Source organism: Pan paniscus, chromosome 3 (assembly GCF_029289425.2).
Source record: "Pan paniscus chromosome 3, NHGRI_mPanPan1-v2.0_pri, whole genome shotgun sequence".
NCBI classification, from domain to species: domain Eukaryota; kingdom Metazoa; phylum Chordata; class Mammalia; order Primates; family Hominidae; genus Pan; species Pan paniscus.
In genome coordinates, this window is record NC_073252.2 from 103,328,502 (window position 1) to 103,354,471 (window position 25,970).

The 25,970-nt window shown below is 34.6% G+C and overlaps 1 protein-coding gene across 2 annotated transcripts in view; it reads left to right on the forward strand.

Moving 5' to 3' along the window:
* TET2 (tet methylcytosine dioxygenase 2) overlaps positions 1–25,970 on the forward strand; it is a 133,103-nt gene that overhangs the window by 95,731 nt on the left and 11,402 nt on the right. For both annotated transcript variants that reach the window (XM_003829967.4, XM_034958966.3), the window contains 4 exons: positions 349–442; positions 1,085–1,293; positions 17,057–17,207; positions 19,194–19,283. In XM_003829967.4, the coding sequence (XP_003830015.2) occupies positions 349–442; positions 1,085–1,293; positions 17,057–17,207; positions 19,194–19,283 (544 nt within the window). The remainder of the gene's footprint in view (positions 1–348; positions 443–1,084; positions 1,294–17,056; positions 17,208–19,193; positions 19,284–25,970) is intronic.

A 25,970-nucleotide genomic window follows, 5' to 3' on the forward strand; every position in this document is an offset into this window, starting at 1 on the left:
AGTAAGGGAAAAAATAGTTTATGTTTTAGAAGACTGAACTTAGCAAACTAACCTGAATTTTGTGCTTTGTGAAATTTTATATCGAAATGAGCTTTCCCATTTTCACCCACATGTAATTTACAAAATAGTTCATTACAATTATCTGTACATTTTGATATTGAGGAAAAACAAGGCTTAAAAACCATTATCCAGTTTGCTTGGCGTAGACCTGTTTAAAAAATAATAAACCGTTCATTTCTCAGGATGTGGTCATAGAATAAAGTTATGCTCAAATGTTCAAATATTTTGATTGCCTCTTGAATTCATTTGCTAATTGTATGTGTGTGTGTTTCTGTGGGTTTCTTTAAGGTTTGGACAGAAGGGTAAAGCTATTAGGATTGAAAGAGTCATCTATACTGGTAAAGAAGGCAAAAGTTCTCAGGGATGTCCTATTGCTAAGTGGGTAAGTGTGACTTGATAAAGCCTTTGGTCTTAAATCTTGGGCATTTTGATTTGTAAATCTGACCCTGAGAATTGGGTTACCCAGATCAAAGACTCATGCCAGTTAAAAAGAACATTACCTGTATTTTTTATCATGTGTTATCTCTTAAGAAGAGGCAGATTAGTTCTAAAATCAACAAACTGTATTTAATTGAAATAATTTAGTGATGAGGAAGAGGTCCATTCTAGTGCCTGCTAAATGTATAATCCTTCTTAGAATGTGAAGTTGTCCTTAAACTTTTAAATACCTGCAGTTAATCTTTATATTGTCATTTATGAAAACCTTGAACTAAGACTTATGTATCTTTCGTCTAGCTCTGGTTTTAATGCAGGTAGCATTTAATTGTCCCCACTGTGCTGGGTATAGTCTGCTAAACATTAAGGAGTAGTTTTGCATCTCTCCTTGTTCTGATACTAGGGTCAAAGCCCACTTTTTATAGATGGGCAGCAAAAGGCAAATTGGACATGCTGATAAATGTTGCTCTAATTGGGATCTAAACATGATAAAATATACATACATAAGTGCCCTTATCTGCTGCAAGTGACCCTTGTTTTGTTTTGGTTGGGGTGGGGGGTGTTTGGGATGGAATGGTGATCCACGCAGGTGGTTCGCAGAAGCAGCAGTGAAGAGAAGCTACTGTGTTTGGTGCGGGAGCGAGCTGGCCACACCTGTGAGGCTGCAGTGATTGTGATTCTCATCCTGGTGTGGGAAGGAATCCCGCTGTCTCTGGCTGACAAACTCTACTCGGAGCTTACCGAGACGCTGAGGAAATACGGCACGCTCACCAGTCGCCGGTGTGCCTTGAATGAAGAGTAAGTGAAGCCCAGGGCCTCTCCCCTCTTTGCGGCCACTGATAGGAAAGCCCAATCTTTGGTTGGAAGGAAGAGAGTTCAGCGTGCGCTTTTACATTTATAAAATGGGCATCAAAATGCCTGTTTGGCAGTCATGTGATAAGAAGTTGTATTTGCTAATGTGAATAACTTGAGATGATTTCATTATCTGAATTGTACAGTTTAGCCATTAATTAGGAGCAGTCAGAGTGTCTGTAACCACATGGCCTCAGTTATACCATAAACTTGAAATTGTTTATGTGCTCACATGCTACAAGTGACAGCTCCTGTGTGCCTGGCCACTATATTAGTATGTATTGACTCCACTTCCATGTTGCAGTATCTGAAACAGAAAGTAAGTCTAATGAGAAACTTTGGGATTCCCAGGTCAAATACCTTCCGTATGTATGTAGCAAAAACAAAATACAAAGCCTAGAAGTTCTGTAGAAATAGAACTGATTTTTACTTTCATTCAAACTATTCATTATTTCCACAATAGTAATCAAAACTGCTTCCACTTTTACTGCTGCTAAATGATCAGGAAATTACTGGATATGGATATATATTATTTTCCAGGAATATAAGAATTTAGAATAGAACTGCAAGAGTATGCACTTAAATATATTTAGTGCATCCAGTTGCTAATGTTTTGTTTTAAACACCATCCACTTTGCACGAAGTCTAAACCTTCACTTGGAAAAAGCTTCATTTTTAATATTCCTCTACTGTGCTGATAATCCTGTATAACACTAAAAGATGAATGTTCACAGTGCTACACAGAAATCTTTTTTTTTTTTTTTTTTTTTTTGAGGTGGAGTTTCACTCTTGTTGCCCAGGCTGGAGTGCAATGGCGCGATCTTGGTTCACCGCGACCTCCACCTCCCAGGTTCAAGAGATTCTCCTGCCTCAGCCTCCCTAGTAGCTGGGATTACAGGCATGTGCCACCATGCCCGGCTAATTTTGTATTTTTAGTAGAGACAGGGTTTCTCCATGTTGGTCAGGCTGGTCTCGAACTCCCGACCTCAGGTGATCCGCCCGCCTCGGCCTGCCAAAGTGCCTTACAGGCATGAGCCACCGCACCTGGCCAGAAATCTTACAAGTTATTTTGCTCATGATTGGTTTTAAAATAATTTTAATTTTGCACTATTTCCTTTAGTGTCTTTTTCTCTGCATCCACCAAACTATAGAATCATTTGCTGAGCTTATAAGAAATGCTCATACTGCTCATTGCAACAGCTAGCCAAATTTGTCCTTTGCTGTTTAAAACTCTAACTAGCATGGTTTTACTAAATTTATATTAACACAGTTTCTCTCTCTGGGTTGTGGGGAGACAAATCAACTATAAATAATCTCTTTAGAAAAGTTACTCTTTCTATATGAAAGTGTGACTTGACTTTCTATGATAATTATGATCCAAAAATTTTTATGGTATGTACCTGACCACTTTTACAAATGATTAATTGGAAGGTAGAAATTGCTGATTCATAACATGTAACTTATAAACTTATGATGGACTACTTTAAGCGTAAATTTTTTTTTTTTTAAGACAGAGTTTCACTCTGTCACCCAGGCTGGAGTGCAATGGTGCCATCTCGGCTCACTGCAACCTCCATCTCCCGGGTTCAAGCAATTCTCCTGCTTCAGCCTCCCGAGTAGCTGGGATTACAGGCATGCACTACCACACCCAGCTAATTTTGTATTTTTAGTAGAGACAGGGTTTCTCCATGTTGATCAGGCTGGTCTGGAACTCCTGACCTCAGGTGATCCGCCCGCCTCAGCCTCCCAGAGTGCTGGGATTACAGGCATGAGCCACCGTGCCCAGCCTGAAATATTTTTTTAATCTACCCTGACTCCTCTTGCTCTTTAAAAATTTTTTAAAATGTATGTAGGTGCCTTTAATTAGAAAAAAAAATTAAAAATTAAGGCAACTTGGGCTTATATTGGTAATAGCATTTCTTTCAAGAACTCAGTAATACTGCATTGTCTTTAAAGCATAATATCTTTTAGACTTGACGGTTTGAAATTCTAAATCACTGAAGAACCTCTTGTGAAAATGATAGTTTTAAAATTTCTTTTCAAAAATAGTCCTATTGCAAAATGTTTGAATTTCTTGAAGTTTCCTGGAAACTATATTTCATTCATTGTAATGAATTTAATTTTCATTAACATAGATCTCTAATATTTTTCTCAGCTCACCACAACCTCCACCTCCTGGGTTCAAGTGATTCTCATGCCACAGCCTCCCAAGTAGCTAGAATTACAGGCACCCACTTGGCTCATTTTTGTCTTTTTAGTAGAGACAGGGTTTCACCATGTTGGCCAGATTGATCTCGAACTCCTGGCTTCAGGTAACCCACCCACCCTGGCCTCCCAAAGTGCTGGGATTACAGGTGTGGGCCACCATGCCCAGCCAGCTTTTCCATAATTCTTATAAATGCCAATGCCTGAAATGGAATCTGACATATAAAAAAATTACATGAAGAACTTTTATTATTTTGCATTTGAAAACCATGAAAAATAGTTGGACCAGAGTCTCAGAAAGCTTGTAGTTTGTTAGTTTAACTGCTCTAAATGTCAGGCAGATACAAAACTATTAAAAGACATGCTTCAAATATGAAGACAATTTAAAAGCACAGCTGTACACTTTTGCTTTTTGTCTAGTTTCAAGGTAAAGATGAATAATCATTTAGATAATGCTTAAGCTATGCTTATGCATACTTAGAGCAATTCTCCAAAATAAAAAATTTTAATACTTAAATACATGATTAAAATAGACACGTATCCAATGTCAATACAGACTTTACTCAGAAATAGCTTTTGAAGTTTCTTCTACCCCATAAATACATTTTATTTTATGGCTGGCAGAAATGAAAATTACAACTTTTTGCCAAGAACAGAGAATAGAATAATCTCAAATTGGGGCTGTAGACTCAGTTTTATGTTCAAAGCTGTGTGAACCTCATCACTGAGTTCTTACAAATCCCTGTGTCCACATGCTCCAAACCACCCACTGTGAGTTCAGAAAAGAACTCTGAGTGCATCTTTCAGTGGGAAAGTAAAAACTGATTTTTACATTTCCTTTGAGCCAAACCAGCTGTTTCTTCTTTAAAGATTTCCCTTTGAGATTTCCATTTTATGACTAAGTCTAACCAGTATTTTTTTGGCAAGTAAGAGTTGTGGGAGTGTATCTGTCATCATAAGGAAATCAAAGCCAGAAATGCCTTCTGCCATGGTGGGTGATGTTAAACATTTCAAGGAACTTTATATTATAAAAATTGTCAAACATAAAAGGAAAAGTGCAATATAATGAATTCCATGGACCCATCACACAGCATCAATATTTATCAACATTTTATCAATATTTTTTCATATATTTTTCCCACATCCACTCCCACTAGTGTTTGAAAGCAGAAGACAGATAACTTACCATCTTAACCTGTTAACATTTCAGGATGTATTTCTAACAGGTAAAGACTTTATCATTTAATATTCAGACTGTGTTTGTTCAAATTATCTGATTAGATTCTATTTCAGAAAACACACACATAAACAAAAATGATAGTGAGAAAAAGAAAGCCCTTCCACATGATTGACACTTCTGAGTAGTGTGATCCCAGTTCATGTCCATTGTCTGGGATAGCTGTTAAATAAAACTTCCTCTCATAAAATTCTCTCCATTTAGAAGATAAATTCTGTGATTCACAAGCCTCTTTTTATTTATAATAGCCCTTCCCCTTTTTTTATGAATTTGTTTTTTAAAGAAACTGTGATTTTCTCTGTAAAATTCCCCACATTCTGGATTTGGCCGATTTCATCTTGGTTCTTTTGTTTAACCTATTCCTCTATCCCCAGTATCTTCTGTGGACTGGTAGTTTGACTGGTTCTTTTTCTTTTCTTTTTTTTTTTTTTTTTTTTTTTTTGAGACAGGCTCTCGCTCTGTCGCTTAGGCTGGAGTGCAGTGGCCCAATCTCAGCTCACTGCAACCTCCACCTCCCAGGTTCAAGCTATTCTCATGCCTCAGCCTCCTGAGTAACTGGGACTGCAAGCATGCGCCACCTCATCCTGCTAATTTTTGTACTTTTAGTAGAGACGGGGTTTCGCCATGTTGGCCAGGCTGGTCTGGAACTCCTGGCCTCAAGTGATCCGCCCACCTTGGCCTCCCAAAGTGCTGGGATTACAGGCATGAGCTATCACGCCCAGCTGATTTTTAAGTAATATAAGTATGTGTGCATGTACAGTATACATTGGCAAAAACACTTCATAAGTAGTGCTAAAATCATCTTATTTATATACATCAGGAGACACATAATGTCTGTTTGTTTCCCATTTTAGTGATGTTAAGAGTGTTTAGCATGTTTAGTTGTCAGCCTGATCCATCATTATGTTCCTCATCAAACTTTCACCAGATAGTTTCACATCAATTGATGATCATTGCCTGTTTCTATTATTTTGTTTTCAAGTTGACAGTTTTCTCTCACTTGATGTTGTGTAAATTTAGTTATATAAAGTTAAATTATTTTGCTATTTTTTCTATGCTGTATACATTTGAATAACTGACCTAATTTTTACTTTAAAAATATTTTACAATTAGAAGTCCAAATAGTAAATCAAAGGTTAAGAATTTTTGCAGAAATCTGTTATATAGATGACATTTTAATATTTGCCCTTTATATCATTTACCATGAGCCAAATTTCAAGTCATATTAAAATGACTGTCATGTGCTAATTCTAACAATATTTGAAAGACCCCTATCAAAATAAAAATACCTTTTAGTAGCCACTTTATTAGAAAATCAACTTTAAGTTATTCCCCCATGTTTTTTTCTGAGATATAATTCACATACCATAAAATTTACCCTTTTAAAGTATACAATTCAGTTGTTTCAGTACATTCACAAAGCTATGCAAATGTCACCTCTACCTAGTTTCAGAACGTTTTCATCATTCCCAGAAGGAAACCCTGTATTTATTAGGCAGTCACTTCCCCTTCTCCCCTTCTTCCTTCCTCTAAGTGGCAACCACAAATAAACATTCAGTTTCTCTGGATTTACCTATTCTGGGCATTTTGTATTAGTGAAATCATGTATTTGGCCTTTCTGTCTGGCTTCTTTCATGTACCTCAACGTTTTCAAGTCTCATTCATTTTATTTTAAAAAAAAGTACCTTTTTTCTTTTTCTTTTCTTTTTTTTTTTTTGTCCACGTATATATTCACACCACATTTTTTGAGACAGAGTCTCGCTCTGTTGCCCAGGCTAGGGTGCAGTGGTGCAACCTCAGCTCACTGCAACCTCTGTCTCCCGGGTTCAAGTGATTCTCATGCCTCAGCCCCCAAGTAGTTGGGATTACAGTTGTGCACCACCACACCCAGCTAATTTTTGTATTTTTAGTAGAGACAGGGTTTCACCATGTTGGCTAGGCTGGTCTCAAACTCAGCCTCAAGTGATCCTTCTACCTTAGCCTCCTAAAGTGCTGGGATTACAAGCATGAGCCACTGTGCCCAGCCACATTTTCTTTTTCCATTTATTAGTTAATTGACATTTGGATCGTTTCTACTTTTTGGCGATTATAAATTATGCTGCAATGAACATCGGTGTACAAGTTTTTGTGTGAACATGTTTTCAGTTACCTTGGGATATACACCTAGGAGTGACATTGTTAGTAATATGGTAACTTTATGTTTAACTTTTTGAAGAACTGCCAAACTGTTTTCCAAAGTAGCTTTATCCTTTTACATTTCTGCCAACAATGTATGAAGGTTCCAGTGTATCTCCACATCCTCAAGAAAATGTTATTGTCTTTTTAATTGTAACCATCCAAGTGGGTATGAAGTTTATCTCGTGATTTTGATTTGCATTTTCCTAATGGCTGATATTGGGCATCTTTTCACGTGTGTATTGACCATGTATTTTTTTGAGAAAAGTCTACTTATATGTTTTTAATTGTATTATTTTTAGAGTTGTAAGAATATGTTATGTTGATACTTGAACTTTGTCAAATGCCTGGTTTGCAGATATTTTCTCCTATCCCACAGGTTGTCGCTTCACTTTGATAATGTCCTTAAAGTACAAAAGTTTTAAATTGATTTTGATGAAACTCAATTTCTTTTTAATTGGCAGCTTGTGCATTTGGGGTCATATTTAAGAAATCATTGCCTCATTCAAGATCTGAAAGATTTACACCTATGCTTTCTTCTCAGAGTATTATAACTTTAGTTCTTACATTTAGATTTTTAATTAATGTTGAGTTAATTTGATGGTGAGAGATAAGAGTCCAACTTCATTCCTTTGCAAGTAGCTGTCCAGTTTTCTCAGCACCATTTGTTGAAGAGACTGTTTTTTTCAATTAACTGACCAAGATGTATGGGTTTATTTCTGGACTCTTAATTCTGTTAATCTGCATGACTTTTCTTATGCCAGTACCACACTGTGCTGATTCCTGTAGTTTTGTAGTAAATTTTGAAATCAAGACAGGTAAGTCTTCCAACTTTGTACTTTTGCCTACCATGTTTCTTGGGTTTCCATATGCATTTTAAGATCAGCTTCTCCATTTGGTAGAGCTGGAGTCTTACTATATTACCCAAGCTGGTCTTGAACTCCTGGCTAAAGAGATCCTCCCGCCTAGGCTTCCCAGAGTGCTGGGGTTACAGGCATGAGCCACCACATCCAACCCCCTTCTGGGACTTTGACTGGGGTTCTGTTGAATCTGTTGGTCAATTTGGAGAGTATTGATATCTTAACATTAAAGCTTCCAATTTATGAACACAAGCTATTTTTCCATTTATTCTTAAATTTCTTTCAGTAATGTTTTGGATGAAACATGTACAAAGTCCTGCACTTTTTATTTTTTTTAAGACAGAGTCTTGCTCTGCTGCCCAGTCCAGAGTGCAGTGCTGCCATCTCAGCTCACTGCAACCTCCACCTCCGGGTTCAAGTGATTCTCCTGCCTCAGCTGGAACTACAGGTGCGCGCCACCATGACTGGCTAATTGTTTTGTGTTTTTGGTGGAGACAGGGTTTCACCGTGTTGGCCAGGCTGGTCTCAAACACCTGGCCTCAAGTGATCTGACTGCCTTGGCCTCCCAAAGTACTGGGATTACAGGCATGAGCCACCACGCCTGGCCTGTACTTCTGTTAAAATTTTTTCTATGTATTTTTTTTATCCTATTGCAAAATCAAATTTTTTGTTGATAATATATGGTCATAAATTTCATTTTTATATATTGGTCTCATATCCTACCAACTTGCTGAACTAGCTTATTAGCACTAACTTTTTTTGGTAGATTCCTTAGGATTTGCTACATACAAGATTATGTCATCTACAAGTAGAGATAGTTTTGTTTCTTCACTTCCAATCTGGGTGGCTTTATGTTTTTTTCTTGCCTGATTACCCAGTTAGAACTTCCAGAAAATGTCAGGTACAATTAACAACTGCAAACATCCTTGTCTTATTCATTTTAGAAAGAAATTTTTAGTTTTTCACCATTAAGTATGATACTAGTTGTAGGTTTTGTTTAAAAAAAGACTGTGTCAAGTTCAGAAGTTCCCTTCTGTTGCTAGTTTGTTGAATAATTTTATCATGAAAGGGTGTTGAACTTTTCTCAAATGCTGTGGCTACATCTAATGAAATGATCATGCGTTCTTCTCCTTTATTCTGTTAATATGGTATATTATATTGATTCATTTTTATACATTAGATTAACATTATATTTCTGGAATAAATCCCACTTGGCCTCAGTGTGTATTACTTTTTATATATTGCTGGAGTCTGTTTGCAGGTATTTCATTGAGGACTTTTGCATCTCTGTTAATAAGGTATACTGATCTTTAGTTCTCTTGTGATATCTTTGGTTTTGGTGTCAAGAGTAATTCTGAGTTCACAAAATGCATTGGGAAATGTTCCCTTCTCTATCTTTTGGAAGAGTTTACAAAGGATTGGTTTAACTCTTTTTTAAATGTTTGAGGAAATTCTCTACCCCTGGGCTTTCCTTTGTGGGAATTTTTAAACATTTTTAAAATAGATTATTTTTAAAGCAATTTTAGGGTAAAAGCACATTGAATGAAAGGCACAGAGCTTCCTTAAGTACATGCTGCCCCTGTATGTGCATAGCCTCCCTCATTATCAACATCCTTTACCAGAATGGTACATTTGTTGCAATCAATGAACCTGCATTGACAATTGTCACTGAAAGTTCATAGTTTAGAGTTCACCTTTGGTGTTATGCATTCTGTGAGTCGATCCATGTTTAATGATACTCATTCACCATTACAGTATCATTCAGAGTAATTTCACTGCCTTAAAAGTCCTCTGTACCCTACCTATTTTTCTCTCCTACCCCACTAACGCTTAGCAACCAATGATCTTTTTATCTCCATAATTTTGCCTATTCCAGAATGTCATATAGTTGGAATGATACAGTATATGTAGCCTTTTCAGACTGGTTTTTGTCACTTAGTAATAAGCTTTTAAATTTTGCACCATGTCATGATCGTTCATTTCTTTTCAGCATTGAATAATATTCCATTGTCTGGTTTATCACAGTTGATTTATCCATTCACATAGTGAAAGACATCTTAGTTGCTTGCAAGTTTTGACAATTATGAATAAAGCTGTTATAAAAGTATGTAGGTTTTTGTGTGGACAAAAGTTTTCAGCTCCTTTGAGTAAATAACACAGAGCACAGTAGCTTGATTGACAGTAAGAGTAAGAAATATTTTTTCTCAGTCTGTATCTTATTTTTTCATTCACTTGACAGTGCCATTTGCAGAACAGAAAGTTTTAATTTTAATGAAGTCTAGGTTATCAGTTAATTCATGAATAATGTTTTTGGTATTGTATCTAAAAAGTCAACACCAAACCCAAGGTCATCTATATGTTCTGTGTTATCTTCCAGAAATTTTATAGTTCTGCATTTTACATTTAGGGCTGTGACCCATTTTGCATTAATTTTGCAAAAGCTATAAAGACTATGTATAGATTCACTTGTTTGCATGTGGAGTTGTCCAGTTGTTCCCGTACCATTTCTTAAAGACTATCTTTGCTTTATTGTATTACCTTTGCTACTTTGTCAAAGATCAGTTGATTATAATTAAGTGGTCTGTTTCTGGACTCTTTATTCTGTTCCATTGATATATTTGTCTAGACTTTCACCAATGCCACACTATCTTGTTAACTTAGGCTTTAGAGTAAGTCTTGCAATCATGTAGTGTCAGTCCTCTGACATTGTTTTTCTCCTTCAGTATTGAGTTGGCTATTCTTTTGCCTATTACTAAGTAAAACAGTCTGAAAAGGCTATATATACGGTCATTTATTGGTCTTTTGCCTCTTGATATAAACTTTAAAATTAGTTTGTCAGTATCCTCAAAATCTTGCAGGAATTTTGATAGATTGCACTGCATTTCTAGATTGAGTTAGAAATACTGCCATCTTGACAATACACATCTTCCTATCCATGAACATGGAACATCTCTTTCTTGGATATCCTTCATTAGAATTTTGCATTTTCCCCATATAGACCATGTACATATTAGATTTATACATAAATATTTCATTTAGGGGGTGCTGATGATAATGTATTTTTATCTCAGATTCTGCTTGTACATTGCTGGTATGCAGAAAAGTGATCAACTTTTGTATATTAAACTTGTTTCCTGCAACCATGTTATATAATCACTTTAGATCCAGTTTTTTTTTTGGTCATTCTTTCGTATTTTCTAGGTGATCACGTCATCTAGAAAAGACAACTTCTTTCTAATCTGTATACCTTTTATTTTCTTGTCTTAATGTATTAGCTAGCATTTCCAGTATGATGTTGAAAGGCATTGGTGAGAGGCAACATACTTGCCTTGTTTCTGATCTCAGCAGGAAATCTTCAATTTTATGTTAGCTCTATGGTTTTGTAGATATTCTTTATCTACATTAAATATGTTAGCTGTATGGTTTTGTAGATATTCTTTATCAGGTTCAGGTAGTTCCCCTCTTTTCCTAGTTTACTGAGAGGCTTTTGAAAATCAATCAGTGTTGGATTTTGTAAATACTTTTTTTCCACCTATTGATATTACCATATGATTTTTCTTTAGCTTATTAACGAAATGGATTACATTAATTGATTTTCAAATTTTGAACTAGACTGGCATACCTGGAGCAAATCCCACATGGTTGTGATACATTATTTATGAATGCATTCATGGTCACGGTTGCTATTAGTCTGTAGTTATCTTTTATTGTAAAGACTTTGGTGTTGGTATTAAGGTAATGCTGCCCTCATAGAATAAGTTATGAAGTATTTTCTCTGCTTCTGTCTTAATTGAGATTGTAGAGAATTCATATAATTTCTTCCTTAAAACTTTGGTAGAAATCAGAATGAACCATCTGGGTCTGGTACTTTGTTTTGAAAAGTTATTGCTGATTCAATTTCTTTCATAGATATAGGCCTATTTAGATTATTATTTTGCATAAATATTGGTAGTTGTGTCCTTCAAGGAATTGGTCCATTTCACCTTGATTATTAAATGTGTGGGCACATTTGTTCATAATATTTCTTTATTATCCTTTGTTTTTGAGACAGGGTCTCACTCTGGTTGCCCAGGCTGGAGTGCAGTAGCATGATCTCAGCTCACTGCAGCCTTGACTTCCTGGGCTCAAGTGATTTACCCACCTCAGCCTCCCAAGTAGCTCGGACTACAGGCACATGCCACCATGCCTGGCTAATTTTTTTTATTATTATTAGAGATGGAGTTTTCCTGTGTTGCCCAGTGTGGTCTTGAACTCCTGGACTCAAGCAATCTGCCTGCCTCAGCCTCCAAAGAGTGATGGGATTGCAGGCATGAGCCATCACACCTAGCCTGATGGCAGAACTTTTTAAGAACAATAGAATGGTATATGGCATTTTCAAAAATTGTTTTCCCCTCCTCCTATGGAAGCATGAAGGGATTTTTCTCTAGTATTCATTGTGAGAACCTCATCTGGCTCCTGAATGTAGAAAACTCACAAAACTGTGAGGAACCTATTATGACTGGATGCCTTTGGAGTTGTTCACACTGAACCTCCAGCAATTCATCAATTATATTTCAGATTTTCCTATCCCAACACTGGTTCCTACAGAGGTTTCTGCTCCAGTAAGCTGTAATTCTTTTTATCCATCTATTTCCTTGGTTTTGAGGGCAGTGATTTTCCCTGTGACCTCATTTCTCTGACAGATCTAAGTAGTGTTAATTACATCTTTTAACCTGTTGTAGGTATATTCAGATTTTCTATTTCTTCTTCAGTCAATTTTAGTAGTTTGTGTTTTTCTAGAAGTTTGTTCTCTAGCTCTGCTTTAGCTCCATCCAGTAAAATATGAGTATGTCGAGTTTTCATTTACAACAAGGTATTTTCTAATTTCTATCATGTTTTTTTGATTCCTGACTGTATAGGAGTATATTTTTACCTATTACCCAAATTTGCTTGTTATTCATGTATAATTTTATCAGAAAACACACTTTGCACAATTTTTGCAGTGTTACATTTATTTAGACTTGTTTTATAACTTGACATACAGTCCATCCTGGAGAATGTTTCACGTGTGCTTGAGAAGAATGTGTATATTCAGCTGTTGGTGGGTGGCATGTTTTATAGATGTCTGTTAGACCTAGTTGGTTTATAGTGTTTTTTACAACTTCTGTTTCCTTTTTAATCTTCTATCTACTTTTAGCCATTATTGAAAGTGGATTAGTAAATTATCTATTTATTCCTTTAATTCTGCCATTTTTTGCTTCATGTATTTTGGTGCTCTGTTGCTTATTACATATATGTTTACATTTGTTACATCATTTTAATGGCTTGAACTTTTTATTATAAAATGTGTATATCTTGTAGATATCGTATAGTTAAATCTTTTTAAAAATTGATATTGCTAGTCTTTGCCTTTTAATTTTTCAATTTATATACATTTAACATAATTATTGATAAGGTAGGATTTGTCTGCCATTTTGTCTGTATCTTGTCTTTTTTTGTGTTCAATAGATATTTTCTAGTGTACTGTTTTAATTCCCTTGTCTTTTACTAAATTTTTTGATGTTATGTTCTTAATGGTTTCCCTGGGGATTACAACTAACTTATAACAGCTAGTCTGAAGTAATACCAATTTCATTACAATATAAGGAAACTTTGTTCCCATATAGCTACATTCCCTCTTTTTACTCTGTGCTATTATACAAATTACATTTTATTTATTTTATGCCCATTAACACAGATTATGTTTTTTCTTTTAAATCAGATTGATATTGTCATTTAAATCAAATATGAGAAAAAGTTACAAACAAAAGTACATATATGATTTCATATTTACCTATGTAATTATCTTTACTGGTGCTCTTTAAGTTCTTAGGTGTATTTGAGGTACTGTCTAGTGTCCTTTCCTTTCAGCCTGAAGTACACATTTAGTATTTTTTGTAGGACATGCCTGAAAACAATAAACTCTTATTTATCAGAGAATGTCCTAATTTATTATATAATACATTTCTGAAAGATAGTTTTGCAAAATACAGAATTCTTGGTTGGCAGTCTTTTTCTTGTGGTTCTATGTCATTCTACTGCCTTCTGGTCTTCATTGTTTCTGATCAGAGATCAGCTATTAATCTTATTGGGAATCCTGCATACATGATAATCATACAGTTTTCATGATTTTCTTGTGTTGGCTTTCAGCAGTTTGGTTATGATGTTTATATGTATGCATATCTTTGGGTTTATGTTACATGGAGTTAGTTGAGCTTCTTGGACATGTAGATTGATGTTGTTCATCAAATTTGAGAAGTTTTCGGCCATTATTTTTCAAATATTCTTCCTATTCTTTATTCTTCATCCTCTACTTTGGGGACCTGCATTATGTCTATGTTGGTATGCTTTATGGTCTTCCACAGATCTCTGAGGTTCTGTTTATGTTTTCATTTTTCAGACTGAATAATCTCAATTGACTTATCTTCAAGTCCCTTTTTCCCCTCCTTTTCAACTCTGCTATTGAACCCCTCTAATTTTTACTGCAGTTATTACACTTTCAGCTTTAGAATTCTATTTAATAATATCTTTTTCTTGAGTTTATCTCATGTATTTAATAAAATGCTGTAGTCTTACTTTAGTTATTTAAATACAGTTTTCTTTCATTATTTGGGCATACATGAAATAGCTGACTTAAAGTCTTTGTCCAGTGGCCTAACATCTGGACTTTTTCAGGAATAGCCTCTATTGACTACTTTATAGGGGCCATACTTTGTTTCTGTTTCTCTTAATTGTTTAGACATTTTAAACTAATGTAATGGCTGAGAGCAGTGGCTCGTGCCTGTAATCCCAGCACGTTGAGAGGCCAAAGCAGGAGCATCACTTAAGCCCAGGAGTTTAAGACTAGCCTGGGCAGCATAGTGAGACCCTGTCTCTACAAAAATAAAAATAAATAAAATAATATAATCTGGTAAATCTGAAAATCAGATTCTACCCCCTGCCCAGAATATGTTACTGTTTCTGGTGGTTGTTGTTTATTTCTTTTTCTTTTAACTACTCCTATAAAGTTTGTATTGTTTCTCATAGATAGCCATCGAAGTCTTTGCTTGGTTAACTTAGAGGTCAGCTAAGGATTAGACAGAATTCCTTAGGTGCCTGAGATCAATAAGTCAGTCTTTGACAAAGGGGTCTGTATGTGTGTTGGGGCATGCCTTCAACACTCAGCCAGGCTATTTGCAGCTCTGGATTAGCCTTTATTCCCTGCTTGTGCAGAGTCTCAAGGTTAGACTGTGGTGAGAGTTTAGGGCTTTCTGAGGTCTTTTGTGGGCCCTACATTTGCATGTGGCTTTCTAAATTCCCAGGAATATATTTTCAAAGCCTCCTGTGGATCATCTCATTTCCCAGGTAATTTACTTTTAAGCTTTTTTAGTTATCTTATGTTTTGCTCCAGTTATTAGCTACACCTGAGTCAGTGACAGTATTCAACAGCTGCCTATGATTATTTGACAAATACCTCTGTGGAAAAGGTGGTTAACACTAGGTGAACTCCAAGTTAGATAAAGTAAAGATAACCTTACTAGTGGGATCTTCCAGGAAACTACCAAATAGGTCAAATAATGTAAGGTCTCTGTGAATGGGACTTTAGAGTATATCCAACCAATCTAGAGTATATCCAACCAATCTGGCCTCCTCCAGTGGCAGCCTGGCTGCTGCTTTTCATAATAAATGTGGGCTGTTTTGATTTGAAGGCTACCATAGAGCTGTGGGGAAAGTTAAAATACCACAGAGCTCACTCTTCTCACTGAAATCCTGTCTTTTTTTCCCTTGAACAAATTCTCCCTATATTGCTGCAAGCTTTTTGCTAATTTCCAGATCTGAAAAAGCTGATTCTGACGATATTTATCAGTACTTTTATTGCTTTTATGGAGGATAAAATTTTCAGAGATCCTTATTCTGCCATTTTTGCTGACATGTGTAAAGTGATCATTTCTAATTGTAAAATTCCTTTTGCATTTATTAGCTGGAATATTTTACAGGACTTTTCCTCATCAACCGTTAGTTACCATTTAATATAGTTTGTAAGAATGATAGAATAAATGCATGGCAAGAATCTTTACTTCTCAAATTTCAGAGATTTTGATGGGAAATTATATTTAGAGACCACAATCAGTGTCTAGATGTGCTCCCTGCTATGGAGGTGTCATTACTTTTAGGCTTTTTTAAAGTAATTATTTTTTAGAAAGAAAATCTGAGATTAACTCAAATCATTAATTCATACTGTTTTTTCCTATTCATAGTTGACAGAGTATTATTATCTTTTGTTCTGCTTCTCTTGTACACTGAAATTCTTGGTTTTTGATATTAACAATTATTTATTTATATCACAATATACATACATTAATTTAAAAATAATTTACAGTGCTACCTGAATATTTTTTCTTGTAAGTTGTTTTATCTCTCTTTGCTTACTTGTATGTTTGTTTATTGTCATTAGAATATATCAAACTAGGGCTATAAAGCTGTAATACTATATTTTAGCCAGAAACTAGGACCTAGCACTCAAATGCCCATCAATGGTAGAATAATTCATTTGTCACATTTTTATAAGATGGAATATGGTACTCAATGAAAATGAATAAAGTACAACTACATGCAGTGATTTGGATGGATAGCCCAAACATAATGGAAAAAGCACACACAAATAAGCTTATATTATATAATTCCATATACCTATGTATATATCAAGTATAAAAGTAGGCAAAACAAGCCACTGATGGTGGCACACACCTATAGTTCCAGCTATTTGGGAGGCGGGAAGATCACTTGAGCCCAGAAGTTCAGGTTCAACCTGAGCAACATAGCAAGACCCCATCTGTAAAAAAGAAAGCATTATTAACATAAAAATAGGCAGAACTACTATATTCTTTGAGAAGTTACTGTTAGGGAGACAGACAGTGAGTGACTGAAAGGCAAAATGAGGGGAAATTCCAGGGGATAGTAAATATTTTGTTTCTTAGTGTGGGTTCTACTTAACTGGGTATTTTCCATTTGTAAACTGTAAAATTACGTGCACTTTTCTGTATGTGTATTACATTGCGATAAAATTGTTTTAAAGTCAATTGAAATAGTTCTGTGTGTGGTTATGCCACAGCTTAATACAGAGTTAGATTAGACTTCTTTTCAAACTCATTTTGCATATAGACACCTATAATATCAGCTGCACAGCCTATATAATGCTATCCATAGCAATGAATTTGGTCTTTTGATTTTTCAGGAGAACTTGCGCCTGTCAGGGGCTGGATCCAGAAACCTGTGGTGCCTCCTTCTCTTTTGGTTGTTCATGGAGCATGTACTACAATGGATGTAAGTTTGCCAGAAGCAAGATCCCAAGGAAGTTTAAGCTGCTTGGGGATGACCCAAAAGAGGTTTGTTTACTTCCTGATGTATAATCACTTTATTTTTCATAGAGAATTCATTAGCATAGATGAAGTGAACAATATGACATATCTTGGTAAGCTCTTATTAATCAAAGTTTTTCCCAAACTGTAGATACACACTATTTTTTAAGTTGGCATAATAATCATATTATGCCAAAATAATAGATAAAATTTGAGCAACAAAAACTTCCTCTTTGGTCTTTTATGTTAATTCCAAAGTTTTAAAGGGGTGTCACTTCATTGTTAAAACTAAATGAGAATTGGTGATGTTTTTCATATTTTGACTCTGAATTATGGAAGTTACATAAGTACTACATTCAGAAAAGACCATTTTTAGTCACATTTATGTGCAATGAGATACAAATAATTTAAAGTCACTGTAATGAATGCATTTAATAAAGTCACTGTAATGAATGCATTTAAGTAACTAAAACATTTAGATTTTAATATAACTCTGTAATGGAAATAAATGGACACTAATTTCTCACTGAAGTCATTGGTTTTTGTCTTGTCTCTAGAATACATATTTTTTAAAATATAATTTGCAAATTGATAAATTTAACAACTTTTGGGTGGCATGTAGTCTAGAGTATAGATACTTCTTGACTTATGAGGAGACTACATTCCTATAAATCCGTTGTAAAATGAAAATCCATTTAATACCCCCAATAAACCCATCCTAAAGTAAAAAAAAAAAAACAAGCCATTATAGGTCAGAGACTGTCTCTGTACTAATTGAATGATTAGAAAACCTCAGTATATTTAGCATTTAGCCATGACCACATTTTCAGTCATTCTATACACTTACAATTATCTTTTGAATTTCCAATACAATTAAAATATTTCCATACTATAGATATTATAACATTGATGAGTCCCTTTAAATGAAGAATGTGTTAACCTTATTAAGCTTTCACTTACTATTATAGTCACAGTTAATAAAGCAAGTGCAAAAACTCCTGAAATCACAGTATAAGTTTTTTAAAGGATGTTTTCAATAATTAAAGTTTCCTTAAATGTGCGAGACATCATTTCATAAGACAAGAATATGAATAACTTAATGAAAAGTACTGATTTTGCATGCTGTCATTTTAATTTTCTACAGATAACTTTTTTTTTAACCACTGTTTTATCAAGTGATAAATGTTTATCACTTTCACGAGGTTTCATGTAAACCAAATCCAGAGGATACCAAGTAACTTATTGCCTCTGTTGGGTAGGAGAGCTCTGTTCAGAAACCTCCTCACCTAAAATTTACATCTCTGCCAGGTGGTTATGTCTCACAACTTTTTTTTTTAGAGAAATATCAATCTGAAATGAAGACTTCTAAGTATAAATGGAGCAGCTAAATATGATCACCTACCATTTTTTAACAGTATATTACTTGGAAAATCTGTTCTTCATGAGCAGGGCAGGTCGGGGTGTAACTGAGCATTTCCCCTTTCAAGTAAATTCTGCAAAGGTTTTCATGTATCCTGCATTCTAGTTCTGAAGCATTTTATCCATATTTGAAGTATCCAGTAAATTTTAGTTGCTCTATGGAGAGATCATTCCAAATTATTTAAATACTATCTTTATAAACATAAAATGTAAAGATTAGAAATAGACAAATTAAGCTAAATAAGTTCTTTTAATAGTTCATCTTCCTTGGTAGCTAAAAAATGTGACCTCTTTAAGACCATATGGCTTAATTCCCCTAACCCTACTCCTGGCACAGGCTTGTGTGTATAAAATGCAAAATATCTGCATGCAGTTAGAAAATCAATCTTATGAAAAAAACAAATAGCTAGGTATTTACTAGCACATATGAAATTAAATGATAGTCATGTTTTAAAGATGCTTTATTTAGTAATAAAGGCACCATATATTGTGTTTGGGATTCAAAATGTAAGGGGAATAATCTAACTGATAGTCTCTTTTACATAGAGAAAATGGACTTAGAATTTAATATGTAGAATTATTCGCTTTATACAGGAAGAGAAACTGGAGTCTCATTTGCAAAACCTGTCCACTCTTATGGCACCAACATATAAGAAACTTGCACCTGATGCATATAATAATCAGGTAAGTTTAAATAATCATTGGCAGCAATTGTAACAACTTACTTGTTACTAATGACCTATGTCCAAAAATATTTTTGAAACAATGATTTTTAAATATTATTCTAACTTTTCCTCTTAATTGTTGAAACCACTGCAGTGTTCAGTTTCGAGTATATAAAAATTATACCATACAAAAGTACATTTTTTTTGTCTTTTAGCTGTAAAGACATGCGCTTTTAAAAGTCACAGGCTGTTCTATCTACTAATCTTGTTCTCATATGAATAATTTTGTTTCTGTAAACAGACTATGGAGATTACATCAAAATTATGTGGCCCAAGCTATAGGTTCTAACTACCTATTTTTACTGCAAGTCTATAAGTATAAATGAGTATTCATAAGAATTTATAGACGTACAAATATTCACATAAAGCTATGCATATACTAACATTGTAAGTATATATATTTGGGTCCAGATGTGTCAGATTTTGCCAGATCTTCCTTTTTTGTTTGACCTTGACTTCATACACCAAGTAAAAACATTTTTTTTTCCTATTTTACATGTGTATTCTAAACTATAGCTAGTTAAGACAGGTAGATGATTTGGTCAGAAATCTCTCATCATGAAGGCAAAAAACTAAAATCTTCACTGTTTCAGTAACATCAACAACAAAAGCATTAAGTGAAAGTCTATTACAAACTAAACACTGTGTTTAGTCACTGGGAACATAAAGGTGAGCAGTGCCATCTCTGTCTGTCTTTAAGAATTCCGTCTTTGCTGGGTACGGTGGCTCACACCTTTAATCCCAACACTTTGGGAGGCCAAGGCAGGTGGATCACCCGAGGTCAGGAGTTCTAGACCAGCCTGATCAACATGGAGGAACCCTGTCTCTACTAAAAATACAAAATTAGCTGGGTGTGGTGGCAGGCACCTGTAATCCCAGCTACTCGGAAGGCTAAGGCAGGAGAATAGCTTGAACCTGGGAGGTGGAGGTTGCAGTGAGCCGAAGTCAAACCATTGCACTCCAGCCTAGGCAACAAGAGCGAAACTCCATCTCAAAAAAAAAAAAAATTCATCTTTAACTGGGTGCGGTAGTTCATGCCTGTAATTCCAGCTACCCAGGAGACCAGGAGTCTGAGGCTGCGGTGAGCCATGATTGCATCACTGTGCTCCATCCTGGGTGACAAAGATGACCCAGATTCTAAAAAAAAAGCAAAAAACAAAAGAATTCCTTCTTTAGTAGAGACAGAGACATATAAAATAAATAGCAATTTTAGAATTACACAGTTCCAGCTGGAATAGAAGTATGTGCACATTTCTAAAAAAATTTTTTTAAAAACCCCAAAAGTAGACTAGATGTCACAAGCAGCCTTAGATGCTAAATAAAGATCTTTGAACTTTATTCTGTAGGTAACCATTGGGCTGTTTCAAGTGTGTATTGGGGATGGAAGGGTAAAGTGATGTAATTCATATTTTGAAAAATTTACTTAAAAGCCAAGTAAGGGAAATATAACTTAAATCTATGTAAGATTAGAGAGAGAAGAAAGCTATTGCAATCATTGGGCAAGAGATTTTAAGGACCTAAAGAAATGGCAGGAATTAAGTATGTACACTAACTAAGGTGGAGCTTAGAGAACTTGGTGACTAGATGTATAGATGAGAAAAGAATTTGGAGATACAACAAATTTCCAGTTTGGACAGGTAGTTCTATTAACTAGTATCAGAAATTGGTAAGAAATAGTAAGTTTTGGGATGGGGAGAAGATATCAAAATTTTGGACATGCTAGGCTTCTAGGTTAATTAGATGGAGAATCAGGAGAAAAATTCAGGCTAGCACTGTAGATTTGAGAGTCAGAATGCTGGCAGGACTTAAAGTTGAATACATAGGAATGAAAGGAGGTTTTCAAAGTAGAGATTATAAAGAGGACACAGGGCTGATGATGGGATTCTGGAGCCATCAATCATTTTAGGCATGAGTGGAGGAAGAGAAGCCAATGAAGTAAGAACTGGGGGAGGGAGTAGAAGAAATGTAGTAGGAAAAGTGAAAGAGGGAGATGGATGGATGGAGGAAAGCTGGAATGATGAGAAGACACCCAGAGCAGAGTATACAGGAGCAATAGGTATGGGGCTCTGGGATGGGTGCTCTGTCATTTACTTGATAATATTAAAGACTCTCGTGGGATTAGATTAGTTTACACAGCAGACATGGACAAGGGACTAATCCTAAAATGATTTAGCTACTCTTCTTTTCCACTGTGGACTTTAACAGTCCCAAACAAACTTTTTTTTTTGGTTCGAACAATAGAGGCAAATTAAATGATGATCTATTTGTAAGTTATTTTATGTCATAAATTATGTTTTTAGAAATGTGTATGAATATCTATGAAAAGTTTTTAAACACTATTAATAGTTGGATTAATACTGTTATTTTGTTTAGCTAGTATCACAAAGTATAAGGAGTGCTTTGATACTGTTGTAAAAGTTTAATTCTCAGCAAGAACTTCTGAAATAAATCAAGCTATAAAAATAAATAAGTGAATGAGTCTATGTTGCTAGATTTAAAGTTGGGTCATTTTCTATTAAATGAATTTTTAATAGGTGCTGTTAATCAAATGGCTTTACTTGAGGAAAGAGGCAGAATAACAAAGCATTGATGTTCTTTTTGCTCCCTTGATTCTTATTATGGACTGTCTCATACTTGAAACTATTTTATACATTTCCTAAAACTTAAGTACCCAAAATATGAAGCCATCAAATATGTTCAAGTTTTAATATTTATATATGAAACAATGTGTTGATGTAATGTCTAGATAAATTAAGTCAATTAATAGTTGTAAATGGATGAGATGCTTCTGAATGGATAAAATATTTTTATATTGCATGGTAGGTACTATTGGTAGTATTCATCCATGTATGTTAATATGCTTTAGAGATCAAAATAATAGCCATGTGATGTTTCCACACAGTACACGGGAAGACCATTTGATGTTATAGATGCTGTCATAAAACCTACTATTTGATCTTTACCTCCTTTCCCCAACTGAGTGTCTTATCTCTATTTCTCACATCTGAATATTCTTCCTTGCTTTATTCCTTGATTTCATGAAGTCTTATTGCTAAAGTTTAGTTGGCTCTCCACAGCATCTCTTCTGTCAGTCCCATGGAATTAGAGCTTCAGTTTTCTCAACTTAAATGTCCTTTCTTCATGTCTATCCAGTAGACATATATTTGGCTCTGTCTTTTCTATGCCTGCCTTACAATTTAACAGTAGACCTGAAATAGCAGGTGTCAATCTCAAAATCGTGTGCTGTTTATCATACATGAAGATGACATTTTAGACAAATGCTTCTAAGAGAGCTTTCTATGAAGATGGAAATATTCTCTATTTATGCTGTTCAGTGTAATAGGCACCAGCCACATGTGGTTATTATTTAACAGTTGATACGTGGCTAGTGTAATTGAGTTTAAATTAATGTAAAAATTAACAAAAACAGCCACATGTGGATAATGGTTACCATAGTGAACAGCACAACCTTAGACCATGAGAAAGTTATGCAAATAGAGATAAGACACTCAGTTGGGGAAAGGAGGTAAAGATCAAATAGTAGGTTTTATGACAGCATCTATAACATCAAATGGTCTTCCCGTGTACTGTGTGGAAACATTACATGGCTATTATTTTGATCTCTAAATGTCTTCCAGACATTTAGATGGATTTCCAGCAATTCATTCACAAAATCCTGCATGGTATTTTTTAGGAGATGGCATAAGTGTAATTTCTAGCTGATTGTATATCTGTTTTTGTTCAAGGAACAGAATAAAGCTAACTAGACCACAGCATGAACTGAACGGCCACAAAGCACACATCTATGTTAAAGAGTAGTTGGTACCTTCATTTTCCTTTGGCCAAAGTTTTATGAGGTTAGATAGACAAATACATATATGAATCCAACAGTAAATAATATGAAGCCACCACAAACTTTTATCCTAATGCAAGTTCATCTTCTAGCCATGATGGAGTAAACAGAGACTACATATGCCTTTACACATTTAAGAAAAAACTGACAAAATATATGAAACAATGGTTTTTAGACATAGAATAAGAAATTCAAGAGACAGTGGCACCAGAGAGAAAGGAAGTAAAAGGGTGAACCTATAAATACCCCAGTTTACTTCCTGAAGAGAGTATTAGGCTCCAGTGTAGCCAGTAGGAACCCAAACACACCCAGCATTATCTCTGTATTAAGGAGACAAAGTTCAAAATTTGGAGAGGCCAAGGTGACGAGAGTTCACTATTCAGAATATCAGAGAGGAGAGAGTGTTATTGAGAAGAGCTCCAGAGACCTGCGGAGGGTTCTGATCCAGTCTTCAGCTGAGTATTAAACAGCACATGCATGTGAAAAAACTGCCAAGGCTAGGTAGGGAAAGAACCATCAGAAGAAGCAGGCAGAATAATCCCTTGATCTCACACAGGACCTGGAATAGTTCTTGATCATACCAGCCAGACGGAGAAGACTTCATAATACTATTCATAATTGTATTGCCTTGGTAGTAGAAGTAAATTTGGCTGTTCTGACCTCATCTAAAAATGCTTAAAATGAAAACATAGCAGGACCAAACTGATTCTAAGTAATTTAACTGCATCACAGTACAAAAATTAAAAAAAAAAATCTACCAACAAGGTAAAATTTATAGTCTAGCATTCCATCAGAAAATACAAGGCATACAAAGAAAAAAGAAAATATAACCTTTACTGGGGAACAGGAAGAAATCAATAAAAATAGTCCCAGAACTGACATATGTGATACAATATGTAGATAAGTTCATTAAAATGGCTATCATATTTCATATGTTAAAATGCCAGAGGAAAGCATGAGAGTGATAAGGAAAGATCAGAAGATATTAAAATACCCTACAATGACCTTCTAGAAGTGAAAAATATATATCTAGATTAAAAATACACTAGGTGGAATTAACAGATTAAGGAACTTGAAGACATAGTAATAGAAATTTTTCAATATAAAGAAAAAACTGAAAAAAATGAATATATAAAAGACCTATTAGCCAATATTGTTACACTAATATATGTGTAATTGGAGTACCAGAAGGAGGTGGGAGACAGAAAAATATTTAAAGAAACAATGGCCAAATTTTTTTCAGATTTGTTCAAAACTGTGAACCCACAGATCTCAGCAGCTCAGCAAACCCCAGATTAAAAAACAAAGACATAAAAAAAGACTATCAAAAATTTATAATCAACTTGCTTACAATCTGTGATAAAGAGAAACTCAGAAAGGCAAATGGAGAAAAAAGGACATATTACACTAGGTGGGAAAAAATAAGACAGGAGACTTCATTCAGAAAAAGGCAAGAGAGAAAATGTAAGAGAAACATCTTTAACATACTAAAAGAAAAAAGACTCTCCACCCAGAAATATATAACCAATGAAAACAACTCTCAAAAAAGACAGCAAAATAAAGAATATTTTTTCAGACATACAAAAGCTGAAAGAATTCACCACCAGCAAACTAGCACTTTAAAAATGTTAAATGAAATCCTTCAGGAAGAAAGAACATGATACCAGACAGAAATCCAGATCAACATAATGAAATGAACAGTATCAAAAGTAGTAAACATGGTTAAAAGACTTTTTAAAAAATGATAACTTGCTATCTTAAAAATATATTCACAATGTATTATGAGGTTTATAACACGTAGAAGTAGCACAGAGGCTGAGGAATTGAAAGTATATTATTGTAAAGTACTTATACGATATGTGGACTGGGTATATTACTTGGCTGTAAACTGTGAGACGTTAGAGTACACTGTATACCTTAAACCACTAAAAAAAAAAAAAAAAGTATATAGCTAATCAGCCAGTAAAGACAGAAAAATGAAATCAATCCAAAAATGTTTTTAAAAATATATAGGACCAAAAAAAGATAAATATAAAAATAAAACAAATAGCAAGATGGTTTATTTAAACCCAACTGTATCAACAACCACATTAAATGTAAATGGTTTTAACACCCCTAATTATAAGGCAGAGCTTGTGATATTGAAAAAAAAGCAAAAACCAAGAAAACCACTTTAAATATAAAGATACAAATAAATTAAAAAGATATTTTTAACATAAAAAATGATGTTGAAAAGACATAACAGGAAAAAAATATGATTATTGCAGTAGGTGCAGAAAAACCATTTGATAATATTCAACATTCATAAAAGGAAACTTTCTCAACCTATTAAATACATAAATGGAAAGCCAAAAGCTAATGCTATACTTAGTGGTGAAAGACTAATACTTGACCCCTAAGATAAGGAACAAGACAACAATGTCCATTTTTAACCAACTGCTTCTATTCAACATCAAACTGTAAATTTTAGAAAGTGCAGTAAGGCAATAAATAAAGCAGTCAAGATTGGGCAGGAAAAAATAAAACTGTACTTATTTGCAGATGACATGTTTGTCTACATAAGAAGTCTCAAAAAATCTACCAGAAAATGAAATTAATATATGAATTTAGCAAAGTTGTGAAATACAAAATTCAAGTGTATTTTTATATACTAGCAATAAATAAATCAAAATAAACCATTAAAATAGCATCAAAATATAAAATTCTTAGACATACATTTGACAAAAATGTATAAGATTATATACTGGAAACTAAAACATTGCTGAGATAAATTATAGAAAACGTCAGTAACTG